At 41.2% G+C, this 13475-nt stretch overlaps 1 protein-coding gene across 3 annotated transcripts in view; it reads right to left on the reverse strand.

The window, feature by feature from the left end:
- The window catches only part of nrg1 (neuregulin 1), a 56488-nt gene that overhangs the window by 28888 nt on the left and 14125 nt on the right, over positions 1-13475 (reverse strand). For all 3 annotated transcript variants that reach the window (XM_077585414.1, XM_077585411.1, XM_077585413.1), the window contains exons 3-4: positions 6821-6959; positions 1520-1578 (exon numbers count right to left, since the gene is read on the reverse strand). In XM_077585414.1, coding sequence (XP_077441540.1) covers positions 1520-1578; positions 6821-6959 — 198 coding nt within the window. The remainder of the gene's footprint in view (positions 1-1519; positions 1579-6820; positions 6960-13475) is intronic.

Raw genomic sequence — 13475 nt, forward strand, 5'->3', positions numbered from 1 at the left:
ATGGGACATCAATTCGAATTAACTTTTGTTCTTCCTGAAGGTAATATCCGGCCACCTAATGTAACCATAAATAACACCTTTTGTTATGGCCTAATGCTGTGGGCATGGTTCTCTGGAACTGATCCCTATTTTCCAATTTTATTTTGCATTGATAAAAATATGAGTAAGACAGAACAACCTAAAATGACTAAATCAGAATCATATAGCCCTTGATATGTTACTTGCAGAAAGGGGTGGTGTTTGTTCAATGTTCGCAGAACAATGTTGTACTTTTATTCCTAATAACACTGCACCGGGTGGAAGTTTAACCAATGCCATTGAGGGACTCCGGACACTTAATAAAAAAAATGAAAGAGCAGTCCGGTATCGATACGTCAATTTGGATAACTGGATGGATGCTTTTGGAAGATATAAAAATTTGGTTTCAGCTTTTTTGACAACTTGCGGTTGTTGCTGTATTCCTTGTTTAAGATCGTTGTGCACGCGGCTTATTGCCACAGCCATTGAAAAGCAAGATGTACAAAACAAGTCGTCTTATATGATGGTTGAATCTGTAACTTCTAAAGCTATGACCGCGGTGGCGACATCAGATGAAGATCCGGCTGGAATTTTTCTCTAGACTATTTCTAAGGGATTTAATGTCTTATTTTGAACAAATATAGTTTGTTCATTGAGGGACTGAAGACATTTAACATTTTCTATGCATATTTTTACTGTTTATGAATTAAATTATAGTATATAGATGCCATATAAGTGTGATAATGTTTGTGTGAAATATATTGGACATATAACTGTAGTGTAAGGAATAACACTTTTCACTCCCTTCCAGCTGGTGAGACAGGAATGCACATGGGAGGCATGCATGTTCTCAAGTTGATAACACTGTGGGTCTTAGGGAGTCTAGGTCGCAGGGTCGTACCTGTCTAGTCATATATTTCCGGCTCTGGACAAGACTGGAGTAAACATGTCAATGAATCACTTGTCTGTTTATTATAATTGCTAACCCTTTGTCCAGCCTCAGAGGAGGAGTATGCTTTTTTCCTCTATAAAGCGACTGTGTGTTTTTCATATGGACACACTCGAGGCTTAACATCACCTTTGAATGTAAGCATGTCTTGTGTCTTTTAGGAGCTCCTAAAATAAATCTTTTGCAAAAGAAGCTCCTTCATCAGATCTCATTTTTCAATTATTTTGAACACGCAAAGATTACACTTAATATAGTAATCAACTAATACCTTCATATGTCACTTCCTTTTTTTATTTTTCTGTATACGACTGTTTTGTGTTTAGCCATGCATGGTAGTTCTCCATGAATAGGCTCATTTGTGTGTATGTGCATGTGTGTACTAAATATGTCATGAAGCTGTAACATACTGAAGCAAACTTGAATATGCAAAAATCATATCTGCCTATATCACAGGTTTAAGGCAACTTGGAAGGAATTACAACACATGTGCAGCTAATGAAACATGCACCATTATAAAAAAAAAAAAACTGAAACAAGTGGAAATAGACGTACTGTAAAAGCTGGCCATTACATAGTTTTGGCAGCGATCACCAGTAAATTCATTTGGACACCTGATTAGGAGAAAAGAGAAACAGACAAAAAGAGACAGGCAATTAGTTTATAAAAGTGAAGAAGAACCCACAATAGTCATCACTGGTGTTGGCAGGAAGGGCTAGCTAGACAAACTGTCTAGTCAGAATTCAGAAGTTTGAGTTCAATTAAAAATCTCTTGGAATTTAGGGAGTTTTGACTTGAAGCAGCTGACTGAAATGTGCATGTAAACAGGCAGCCATTTGGGCTGTAAGAAACGATAGCTCCCAGATAACATATTTTGCTAAAGCCCAACCCAAGAATTACATAGGCCCATATACACAGGACTCACAAAGACCACAGGAGGAGCCTCAGCCCCCGGTGGTAACTTGAGTCCCAGTGTTGTGAGACATTTGATCCAAAACTTTGTTACAAATCACATTAGTATTCTACGTGCAAGTGTTAGCATCTGGTGTCAGAGAGGTGTGCTGAATGAAAAATTAGTAGTGGGTTGAGGGTAAAAAATACTGTTTTTCAGTGGCGGACACCAGAATGGGATGTGATGAAGTGGAAGTACATGCAAGTTTCAGATCATTGTTGCTCTCTTTGGTCCAACATCAAAACCAGATCACAGAACTTGAATTATGGCTTTCTCATGACCAAATTGCACCATCATTGTTCATAAAAGAAAGATGAACTTCTCCATTTTGAAAAAACATGAAGGTGAAACACCAGTAATGACATGTGGGACTGAATACAGTGGTCACATACGTTTTGGGTTTGAGACTTTCTTAAGCACAGCTTGTTCACATCGGTGCCCAGTGAATCCGGTCAAGCACCTGGTCGTTGGGTAGAAAGGACAAGAGAATAACAATGCTGACATGTTACATACAGGACAAACGAGATGGACAAAAAAAAAAAGGTAACAAGACCAAATTAAAAAGAGAACTGATAATGGGAGCAAATTGTTGGAATGATGGATTTTTTTTTTATGTCAAATTCTTACTTCATGATCCCCATTTGGCAGTGGGCGTATGGTCAAATGATTAAAGTAAGATCAGACAAATGACCTTGCAAATTCCAGCACAACATTAACCACCTGTAGCTGTGTTACATAATGACTCCCTAACCTGGGTTGCAAGTGAAGCAGTGACTACGTTTACATGCAGGCAATAACCCTTTTAAAACCCGAATATTGGCAATATTCGGGTTTTGTAAGGCCATGTAAGCACGTGCAATAACCAGAATATGGTCTTATTCGGGCTTTTAAAAACCCAAATAAGACCCCTGGGTTACCCCTTTCATAACCTGAATTCTTGTGCATATAAACGCGTTCGAAATACCTCAATCGATCGGATTGGGGCAATGTTTTTCACTGTGTGCATGGCTCGCTATTTTCTTCTTCGTCTTCTTTTCTTTTTCTTCTTCGCTGATTTGATTTGCAAGGCATCTTGGTCTATGTAGTCACGACTTGTATGCGCAGCGCCATCCTACTTACTAATGGAGCCTCCCTTGAATGCATTGATTTCTCCACTGCGTTTTCCTTGTCTCTACAGTGAAAGCGCCACAGTTTGTGCCTATATACACATACAGTAAATACAAGTATATAAGTCCGTGCTTATGGCGTGTAACCCACCGGAAATACTCAAGCCGTTGTCAACAAACATGACGCTCACCGCAAAAAAACACACTTCTGGAGCGAGGAGGAAACAGACTACTTTATTTAGCATGGAGAGTGACATAAATATAATGTATTTTATTGAATATATAGTAAGTTAAAAACAGAAATGACGTTATTTACTTAATTACATTGTCCGCGAGTTGTGGTCCGAGTCGGGTTATTCCAATCAAGCACAAATGTGCATGTAAATGGGAGTAGCTCTTTCCGCCAAGCATGTAAACCTTGATTGTTTCAGAAACCGGAATTCTGACCTTAACCCGAATATTGACTGCATGTAAACGTAGTCAGTGAAGGGAGGCCAGAATTGGAGTTACGTGCTCCCTCCTAAGAGCTCGATTTGGTAGGTGAGCAGCAACATTTTGGACCAACTGGTGACACTTGAGGGTGGACTAGCTGACTCTAGAATATAATGCATTACAGTAATCCAGCCAAGATGAAGAAGCAACGGCTTAACTTTAGCCAGCTGCCTAAAATAAACAAATAAAAAAGAAGACTAAGCTAGATTTGCCAATACAATTTAAAAACTGTCCATTCTAAAACCCAAGTTTAAGAATGTGGCCCATGACAACAGGATGGGATGTACAAGGACCACTGGGATCAAACAGACTTGTCTTTTCTTGTCATTGAAATTCAAGAAGTTCCATCCAGGCTTTGATTTCCTGCAAACAGGGGGGGAAAAATGGCCTTAAAGCTGCTCAATGGAGGATTTTGCTAAAAAAATATCTTTACAATAGCCTTTTTGATTGACCATTTATGACTCAAACATTTTCTATTTCGCAGATTAACTTTTAACAGATTAACTACTCCTGGTCAATAGTTTTCTGATTGCATTTGGGTTTGAATTTCCCGCCTTCTGTCTGCGGATGTGATGTCATGCAGGAAGTGCATACGGGAAGGTGGGAGTGTGCAGTTAAATTTTTCGGCCACACTTGATAATAGTGATTCAAAATTCAGTTTCCTGCATTGAGAAGCTTTAAGGAGAAAGCATCCTTTTTGCTTAGCGGGACATACAGTAGATCTGACTGTCATCCATATAGCAGTGAAAGAAAATGCCATGCTTTCTTTAGATGGAACCCAGGGGCAGAAAATGCAATAAAAACAGAAGATACTCCAAAATAGAACCCTGTGGAACACCATACGACAGTGGGGTAGAGTGGGACTGAGAGCAACAAAGGCAAATACAAAAAGTCCTGACTGCAAGTCGGATCCAAACCACCCAAGAGTGTTGCACACTGTACTAATACTTGGGATTGCAGGTGGATGAAAGCCTGGATTGTACTGCCAACATTGATGCCATGTGCAACAAAGAACACAGCCGCCTGCATTTCCCGTAAAAACATGCTGCTCTACCAGTGCCCTCATATATGAAGCTCTGTGCTGGAGCACAGCGTCAAGTAAAGCGATCCTTTGCACCTGGATGAACTGAGGAGGAAGACAGGCTCTGTTCGGAACAGCCTGACATCTGGGGCAGAAATGAGGATGCTGAACAAGCTTCTGTGTAGCATGGTGGGCAATCCACAGTTTACAATGCATCCATGTACCATCTCCAGACAAAGGAGAGGGAGATCGAGGGAGAGAGAAATAAAGAAAGAGAGTGCGAGAAAGCGACAGACAGAAAGAAAAAAAGAAAAAGGAAAGAAAAATGACAAGACATATGGACCTGAAAGGGATAATTTTGGATTATGAGACTTTGAAATATTATTTACGCAGGTTAAATTGGTTATTAAGGTTATTAAATTGGATAGATATTTATCCTAATAACAATCCATCCATTTTCCAAACTGCTTATTCATCACAATAATAATAATAATAATAATAATAATAATAATAAAGGTTTTATGTAGTTTAACTAATTTTGTTATTTTAGCTTGCTAAATTTCTCTGACAGATAGCTTCAGTTTGTGAAAAGCAAAAAGTGAAAAACTGTCTTCAAAACAAACAAACATTGATGCACCAATTGACATAATCAAACTTTGAAACAGTGCATTTTTCTTTTGTGAAGAATTAGTGTTGTTCCGGTATCGTTTTTTGGCCTCCGATACTGATTCTGATACCCAGTTTTGCAGTATCGGCCAATACCAATGCCATACCAATACCTAGGTTTGTTTGTTTTTTCATCATGAAAAAGCTGTCCTGCCATTGTTTCAGAGCCTTCAAGGGCCAATAGGATATCTTGGCTTGACATGCAGTGATCAAGTCACACATCAGTGAATGTTGTGCATAAGCAAGATACAAGATGCTGCCTCCAAAATCCTATATCAGCGTCAGAAAGAAATGATATTGGCCTGTTACTTGTTTGTACTTGCCGATGCCGATACCACTGTTTTAATGCAGGAGCCTCTCTCGATACCGATATCGGAACAACGCTATGTGAGACCTGTTTTTAGTGTGTGAAAATGGGTCCCACAGACCCAAACACCATACAAGGATTTAAGTAAGGGTTGTGAGATTTGGTCAGGCTAAAACCTTCCACTTCGTACTCTTGATGAACTCCTTTGTTGTTTCAGAAGTGTGTTTGGGTCAGTATTTTCTTGAAGATTCGCCTGTTCAGTTAGATTGCATCCATCTATCCATCTATCTGCCTCTGCAGATAGATAGATAGATAGATAGATAGATAGATAGATAGATAGATAGATAGATAGATAGAGATGCTTGCCTTCATGAATGTTTAATTATACAACATGGCCTTGGCTGATCTCTTATACTCTGCTGCCACCTGCTGACCGTTTTTTGTAATAACTACCATTGTTTTAAGCCACCTCTTCAGTTCAGAAGCTGCATCAAAGCCTTATGTATGTTCTAGCATGAAAAAACATAAAATAAAACATATAAATACGTTTTGGGAAATAAAGGAAAAAATATTTAAACGTATTTATACGGTTTTGGGTTTGAATGAGTTAATCCATTTACAATATAGAGAGCAAACTGAACCAATAAACAACAGTGGTAGAGCTTCGTAATAGCCAAGGATGGTCAGGAATCGGGCTGGGCTGGCGGGCCTAAGTCAAAATGGCTTATTATTTGTGCCAGTCCAGTCCTGGAGAGCTGTAATACCATATTACCATAATACCATTAGTCACACCTGAGAGTCATTTGATACTGGGGAGGGGAAAATGATTAATTGTGCTCAGTTTGGACATTTCCACTCAGGTGTGTACTCTTCTTCTTCTTTTTTTCAGGAAGGGTATAATTTTTAATGGCTGTAATGTGAGCTTCATAGTGGGAACAATACATTTTACACTTTTATATAATTTGTATACTAACAACTTTCATTGTGTCAGAGTTTCATTTCTTCACTGTTGTCCCATGAAAAGATATAATTAAATATCTGCAGAAATATGAGGGGTGTACTCACTTTTGTGAGATACTTTTACAGAGAGCTTTTATGGGATATCCAAGGCTTTGATTGTGAAAGTACTGAAGTATTAATTTAGTGTCTGGTTAGTGCATTTTATAGATTCCTTCCTTGCCTCTAAGTGTGTCAAGTGTCAAGAGAGTGAAATGAATTGTTTGCAAAGTAGCTTGACAGAAAGAACGCAATAAAACACAAGCACAGAAAACCCGCACAAAAAAAGCCAGTCTCCAAAATCCCATGTCCTCACCTGCAAAAAAACTTTGTGCTGCCATGCATGATTTCAAGGGTAAAGCACTCCCCTCCGTTGACACAGTAGTTCTTCTGGCTATCACTACAGCGCGTCACATGACTGGAGGTCTTGGCGGTTGTGGTGGTGCTGGTGGAAGCTGCAGGAGACACCCAGAAAAACAGAATGAATCACGACACGCACCGCACTTCATTCATGTCTTATGAGAACCGACATTGGACCTTCAGCAAAAGAAATGAGTAGAGGCTCAACACAAAAATTATTGCCTTCATCAATGATTAATTATGCATTAAAATATCAACTTGCACTCAAATCAAATACTGCTAATGACTTTTAAAATAGACACTCAGGAGTGTTAATGCTTTTTGGTGCCTGACCATCCAACGTGCTGCACATCTTTCCCTTATTCAGATTAAAATAGAGCAGCTTCATCCGTTCTTATCATCCTGCTTTTTCCCCCTTCATTTTGTATCTGACATATTAAACCAACGAAGAGTGGCATTTAGTTGGAGCCTAGCCAACAGGATGCTGATTAAATTTTTCTGATGGTCCAAGTGTTGGGACAGAGCGAGGTATGTGTTGGCTGCTGCAGTGACTGGTCCTCATGCAAAAACATGATACACTGCACACCAAAATCGAGGAATAGTTCATTTGCGTCATCCCACTCATTTCAAGTCATTCAAAAACATAATATTTTGAGAAATCATTCCCACTCAAAGAAAGAAAGCAAATTAGGGCCAATGAAAATAAATACTGTACTAATAATAAAAATCAGGGGTCTGCAACCTGCGGCTCAGGAGCCACATGTAGCACTCTTTTGTCCCTTGTGGCTCCTTGTGGATCTCTTAAAAAAATAAGTAGAAAATAATATTTTTATTTTTTAGATAAAATATTCTTTAAATTAATTATTGATTAAATAAAAAAATAATAACTAAATCTTCAAAAAAGTCAAAATTTTAAGTTTTTAGAAAAAGATAAATGAAAAGAAGATGAAAAAGTTTTTTAAATGACTTTAACATGTCCAAAACATGACCATAAAATGTCCAAAAAGGCAGACAACTAAAAACAACCATAAAATTTCTTTGGAATTGCAAAAACAAAGTCTGAAAATTGATTTGAAAAAAAAAAAAAAGAGTCAAAAAATAAACCATTTAAAAAGTAACAATAAAAAAACAAGAACAAAACAAAAGAAGAAATACTAAAAATTTCCATTAAGTGTCCACGAAATTGCCAAAATTGATAGCAAAAAAGGCAGGAAAAAAATGTGTAAACAAAAAAAATTGTCATACAATATCAATAATAAAATAAATAATAATAATGGAGAGGCAGAAAATCCCCATATGTCCATAAAATTACCAAAAAATGTCAGAAATTTGTCAGAAAGGCCGAAAAGTAAAAAAAAAAATGTATAAAAATGAAGTATGAAAAAAATATATGAAAGTTTCCTTTATGGTGCAGGGCTGATTAGTTTTCGGGCCCTTTACATTACACACTCCATCATCCATCATCACAATCTTCAAATGTTTTGTGGCTTCAGACAAATTTTCTGTTATTTATTTGCCTGAAATGGTTCTTCTGGCAGGAAAGGTTGCTGACCCCTGAATTAGGCCATGCAATTTTGTGACTGAAGTCAATTATTGTGAGTTATTAATGTGAGTTGCTTTGAACTGTATATTGGCCTAGACATGGGCTACATTAGAGGTTGCTGTATAATCGATTTTATATTTAATATCAAAATATCAGAGGCATAAACAAAAGCCATACTGTATATGTAGAACTTATGATGCCCATCAGTATCATACCGTCAACAAGCACAAGAGCCAAATACAAAATAACACCTGTTCAAAAACATTATTACACTCTGACAAATGTATAAGAAACATTCCTGGTGTTAAAGCAAATGCACTAGAAAACGTTTTACAGTAACAATGACGTATTAAACTGTGATATTTGAAGGGACACGCCCTCATCTAAATCAACTTCACAAATAGTCACAGGAGGGCGCCCCTACTCTACTGTCTCCATTTCTACTAGCTGGCTGAGACGTGAAGGGAGCATTTATTTCTCACATAACCTTGGAAGAAAAATGATGTCTCATTCAAGCCTTTCTGCTTTTCTCATTAGATGGATGGTGTTCAAGTTCAAGATGACAATTCTGGCAAACCATCACAGCAGTGAGGTTATGCCAAATTTCCAACCTATCCAGGATTGCTTCACAAATACATGATATGCTGTAATCAGTTTGAACCCAGAATGAGACGTTTAACAACTTTTTTTGTCAAGTGATTTTCTTTTTGTCGGTGAAAAAATGTGCACACATAGTTCAAATTCTTCACTCCCTGTAAGGAAATATATTTTGAATGCTGACTCCAACTTGACAGCTTTCCAGCACACATTAGGATCCCCCCAAATACTGTTAATTAATAATAGATATCACAATAAAATGAATTATAGAAGTTGTCCATTGCTTTTTGTGGCTACCGTCACACGTACTTACTAACAGTACGTATACAATACTATAGGCCTTGCATTATGATATAATAATATTATTATGGAAATGCATCCTGCCCATATGTCTTCTATTTTTACCACATTTCATTTCTATTTTAAGTAATACAACTATTTAGAATATACAAGTATATACACTCCAAAAACAGTTGGATCAAAAATGGACTGATCCTCTACTTGGGTCAATTTGACCCAACTTTGAGTCAAGAAATGGGTCTTTTAGTGTAAAACAACTCATAAATATTGAACCTCTACTTGGGTCAAAAAATTGGGTAATTTTGTATAAAACAACCCAGAAAGTGGGGTCAAATTGACCCATAAAATGGATCGGTCCATTTTTTATCCATAATTGGGTTACTTTTGACCCAACTTTTTTTTTTTGAGTGTATTGTACTAGGCTATTATCTAATCACCATAAGTCAGGGATGGGCAACTGGCCCCTTGAATAACTTGGACCCAATGGACCCCAGAATACTCTCAGCTCTATAACAGTCACAGATTAAGAAACATCTTTTTTTTCTTTGTTTTTTTCTTGACAAAATTCAAATATAAAATGTTTGACAATATTGGGAGCAAACACAAACAGCATTGTTTTGTGATTTGATGATGTTGCTGTTAAATAGTGACGCATGCGTGTGGGGATTTCCCCCTCGGCTGCGACGGCTCTGTGTATTTGGACTTTTGGATTTTATGCATCGCTGAGTGTGGCTTCAAATTTGTGAGTACACCTGGTGGATATTAACGACTGTTGACGTCTTACTTTGACTTGTTTTGACTACAACTCGCTAGTGTTGGGACGGTTATTTTGTATCCTTTCCTAGCTTGTATTGCCTCGCAATTTATGCAGCTCCATTTGTGAGGTCACCAGCCCCCTGGATGTTGGTTGATGGCTTTGATATTGTCTGTCATGACTTCTGCTAGGGAATGATGACACAAACCTTCACTTATGGGTTGCTGTGAGCACTTGTGAATTTGGATGTTCCGTTGGTGAAGAGGCTGTATTTTTTCGCATCCTCTCCCACACGAAGATTTAATTATTAATTATAATAATTAATTCAATGCCTGTTGACTTGCGCACGCTCATTGCGCATTATTCGGCGGCTGCTATGGACGATGACGCTCGCTGCTAGCTCTGTGGCGGACCATCGGAGTAAGAGGAGACGAGCGGACTGTCAGTGTGATGGCAATACAGGCGCAGTTGGGTGATCGAAACCCATCTGTTTCTCAGGCCTCTGCAGTGGAGTTGGCCTATGCATTGGTGGACATGCTGGATGCAACACTCCAATTGCCTTCTCAAGCAGACAACGTCGCCGAGGATGCCGTCTCCGTCTGGGATTGTGAGGGATGTTCAGGTATGGACTCTGTTTCCACTGCCCGTCTTCTCCTCCTTTTGACTGTTTTTCAGCTGGAGTGGAATTGGTGCTAGTTATGCTTAGCGCCTTCCAACGTTTAAAGTTGGACACGTCTGGCTTTTCTCAGCCTCCTACTGAGTGTGGCCTCTCTCCGATGGACTACTCAACCGAGTCTTTTTGGATCCCAGAATCTCGTCTTTTTTTGACAGACCTTCATTCCTGTTGGTCTAATTCTAGTGTTTATCCTCGGCTCCCGGCGGATGGCCGTGCCCTGGCAAATATGCGGTTTCTGAATCCTATTGGTTTGGACCGTATGCCTAATGTTGAGTATTCTGTGGCTTCACTCATCATCTCTCCGGAGGAGGCCCTTAGAGAGGCTGTGAGATGCCCTAGCCTTGATGTCCATCAAACTGGTCACTGAACTGGTCACTAAGTCATACAACGCGGCGACGGTGGTAGCACACCTGGCTCAGTCACCCTTGCGAGAGCCCTCTCGGAAGGAACTGCGTCACCTCACTGTGGTGCCGGGTTAAGTTTTTGGTTCGGCAGCGACAGGCGCGCTGAAACGCACAGTGGGTGCTAATGACGCAAGGCGTAGGTTTGCTAGCCTTGCCAGGCGCTATGCTCCGCCAAACTCGGGGGGAGCCATTCTCCCGGCCGCCCCTCTGTCACGTACTGGGAAATTCTTTCGGTCTACGGGGGATACGGGCCTCGTCATCCCACACGAGGCCATGTCACGGACGCCCGTGGGGTTCGCCCCTCTGGCCGAGGGCCCAATGGTCAGCCCTGAGCTTCACGCACCACGCCCCATCCCTCCCGGACCCCGAAAGGAGGACCAGGGATTAAGCCCGAGGGGCCGGCAGTCTGTTACTTTTCCTGTCTCCAGCTCAACTACTCGGCTACCCTCGCTTCGGACCCATGGGTGCTTTCAACCTTGTCTCATGGGTACAGGATTCAGTTCCGACGGCGGCCCCCTCTCTCCTTACGGGTCAGAGATACTTTCATCAGCAACCCGGAAAAGGTACTAGCTCTGGATCAAGAGCTAGCGACCCTCCTCGCCAAGTCCGCTATCAAAGCAGTGGATCCCTTGGCTCATCCAGGGGGATTCTACTCCCCCTACTTCCTCATTCCAAAAAAGACAGGCGGACTACGCCCCATCTTAGATCTGAGAAGGCTCAACCGTTACATCAGGGTGTTGCCCTTCCGTATGCTAACTACGTCGGCCGTGTTGAGGACGATTGTCCGAGGGGAATGGTTTACGTCAATCGATCTGAAGGACGCTTACTTCCACGTCCCTATTGCTCCTCAGCACAGGAAGTTTCTCTTTTTTGCCTACAGGGGTCGCCACTGGACGTTCAGAGTACTCCCATTTGGGCTGTCACTCTCTCCCAGAGTGTTCACACGTGGAGTGAAGGCGGCACTTTGCACCCCTGCAGTCGAGGGGCATAAAGGTGCTCCCTTACTTGGATGACAGCATGTGTCACAACTTGGGCTCAAGGTCAACCTGGAGAAGTCCTCTCTTGTTCCCTCTCAGTAGACTCTGTTCATCGGGATGTCATTGGACACCACCTCCATGACTGCTCGACCGTCCCCATGGATGGTCTCTTCCGTGCCAATGGGACGCTGCCGTATGTCCTTTTTCTGTGTCTGCTGGGCAAGTGAACGTCCCTGATGGCATTTGTGCCATTGGGCCTGCTGTCACTGCGACCATTGCAACGGTGGCTGCTCGGCTGCTTGGCTTCCGGCTTAACCCGCCGCTAGACCGTCGGAAGCGTCTCCGAGTGTCCAGTCGGTTCATGGGTGCTCTCACATCTTGGGATCGCCGGTCTGTTCTATCAGCGGGAGTCCCGTTGGGGGTGGTACCCACACGTCACAAAATGGGCACCACCGATGCCAGCCTGAGTGGATGGGGTGCAGTTTGGCTACACAGGATGGCTCAAGGCCAGTGGTCTGCAGGGTACAGATCGCTGCACATCAATGTGCTGAAGCTGCGGGCTATGCATCTGGCCCTCATTCATTTTCTGCCCTTCATGGCAGGGCGCCATGTCCTTGTACGATCGGACAACACCTTCACTATGCATCACATCAATTATCAGGGTGGGACAAAGTCCGCCCAGCTGCTACGGGCCTCACGGAAGCTTCTCAGATGGGCCGCCCCCAGTCTTGCCAGCCTGCAGGCCATGTTTCTCCCGGGTATTGTCAACCAGTGGGCGAATTCCTTTTTATTGATTATTTTATTTTATTTTTATGTATTTTTTTTTCTGAGAGCGCTCAGTATTGTTCATTCGGTAATTTTACCGATTCGATGTCATCATCATTGCTCTCTTTTTTTTTTTTTTTAAATGTAAATTTTTTTTTGTATGTGCGTGAGTGTGTGTATGTGTGTGTGCGTGTGTGCGTGCGTGTGAGTGTGTACTCATTAATTCACCTAAAACCTATTAAAAATCCCATACCGTTCACCTAAACCGAATACTTGAGAATCCAAGAATCCAGCTAGAGTCGTGAGGTTGTCAGGAGACCCGAGGAAGGATCAAAGAAAAGAAAGGAAAGTGAAATCCAGCACCGACCAGACACCACCTACTACCCACCGGGTTACAAACCAGAATCTTTCACGAACCCCAGAAGCATATAAATTCCAACAAATTAGGGAGACCTCAAGAGACCAAAGGAGAGACTGAGGAAAGGAAAGAAGGATAGATGAAGCAGAGTGAGATCCACAGACATCCGCCTCCACCGATTCAACGACCAGAGGAAGAAGCAGATTGTGTTTGAATTTCAATAGATGCTGGTGTGGT

Source organism: Vanacampus margaritifer, chromosome 14 (assembly GCF_051991255.1).
Source record: "Vanacampus margaritifer isolate UIUO_Vmar chromosome 14, RoL_Vmar_1.0, whole genome shotgun sequence".
NCBI classification, from domain to species: domain Eukaryota; kingdom Metazoa; phylum Chordata; class Actinopteri; order Syngnathiformes; family Syngnathidae; genus Vanacampus; species Vanacampus margaritifer.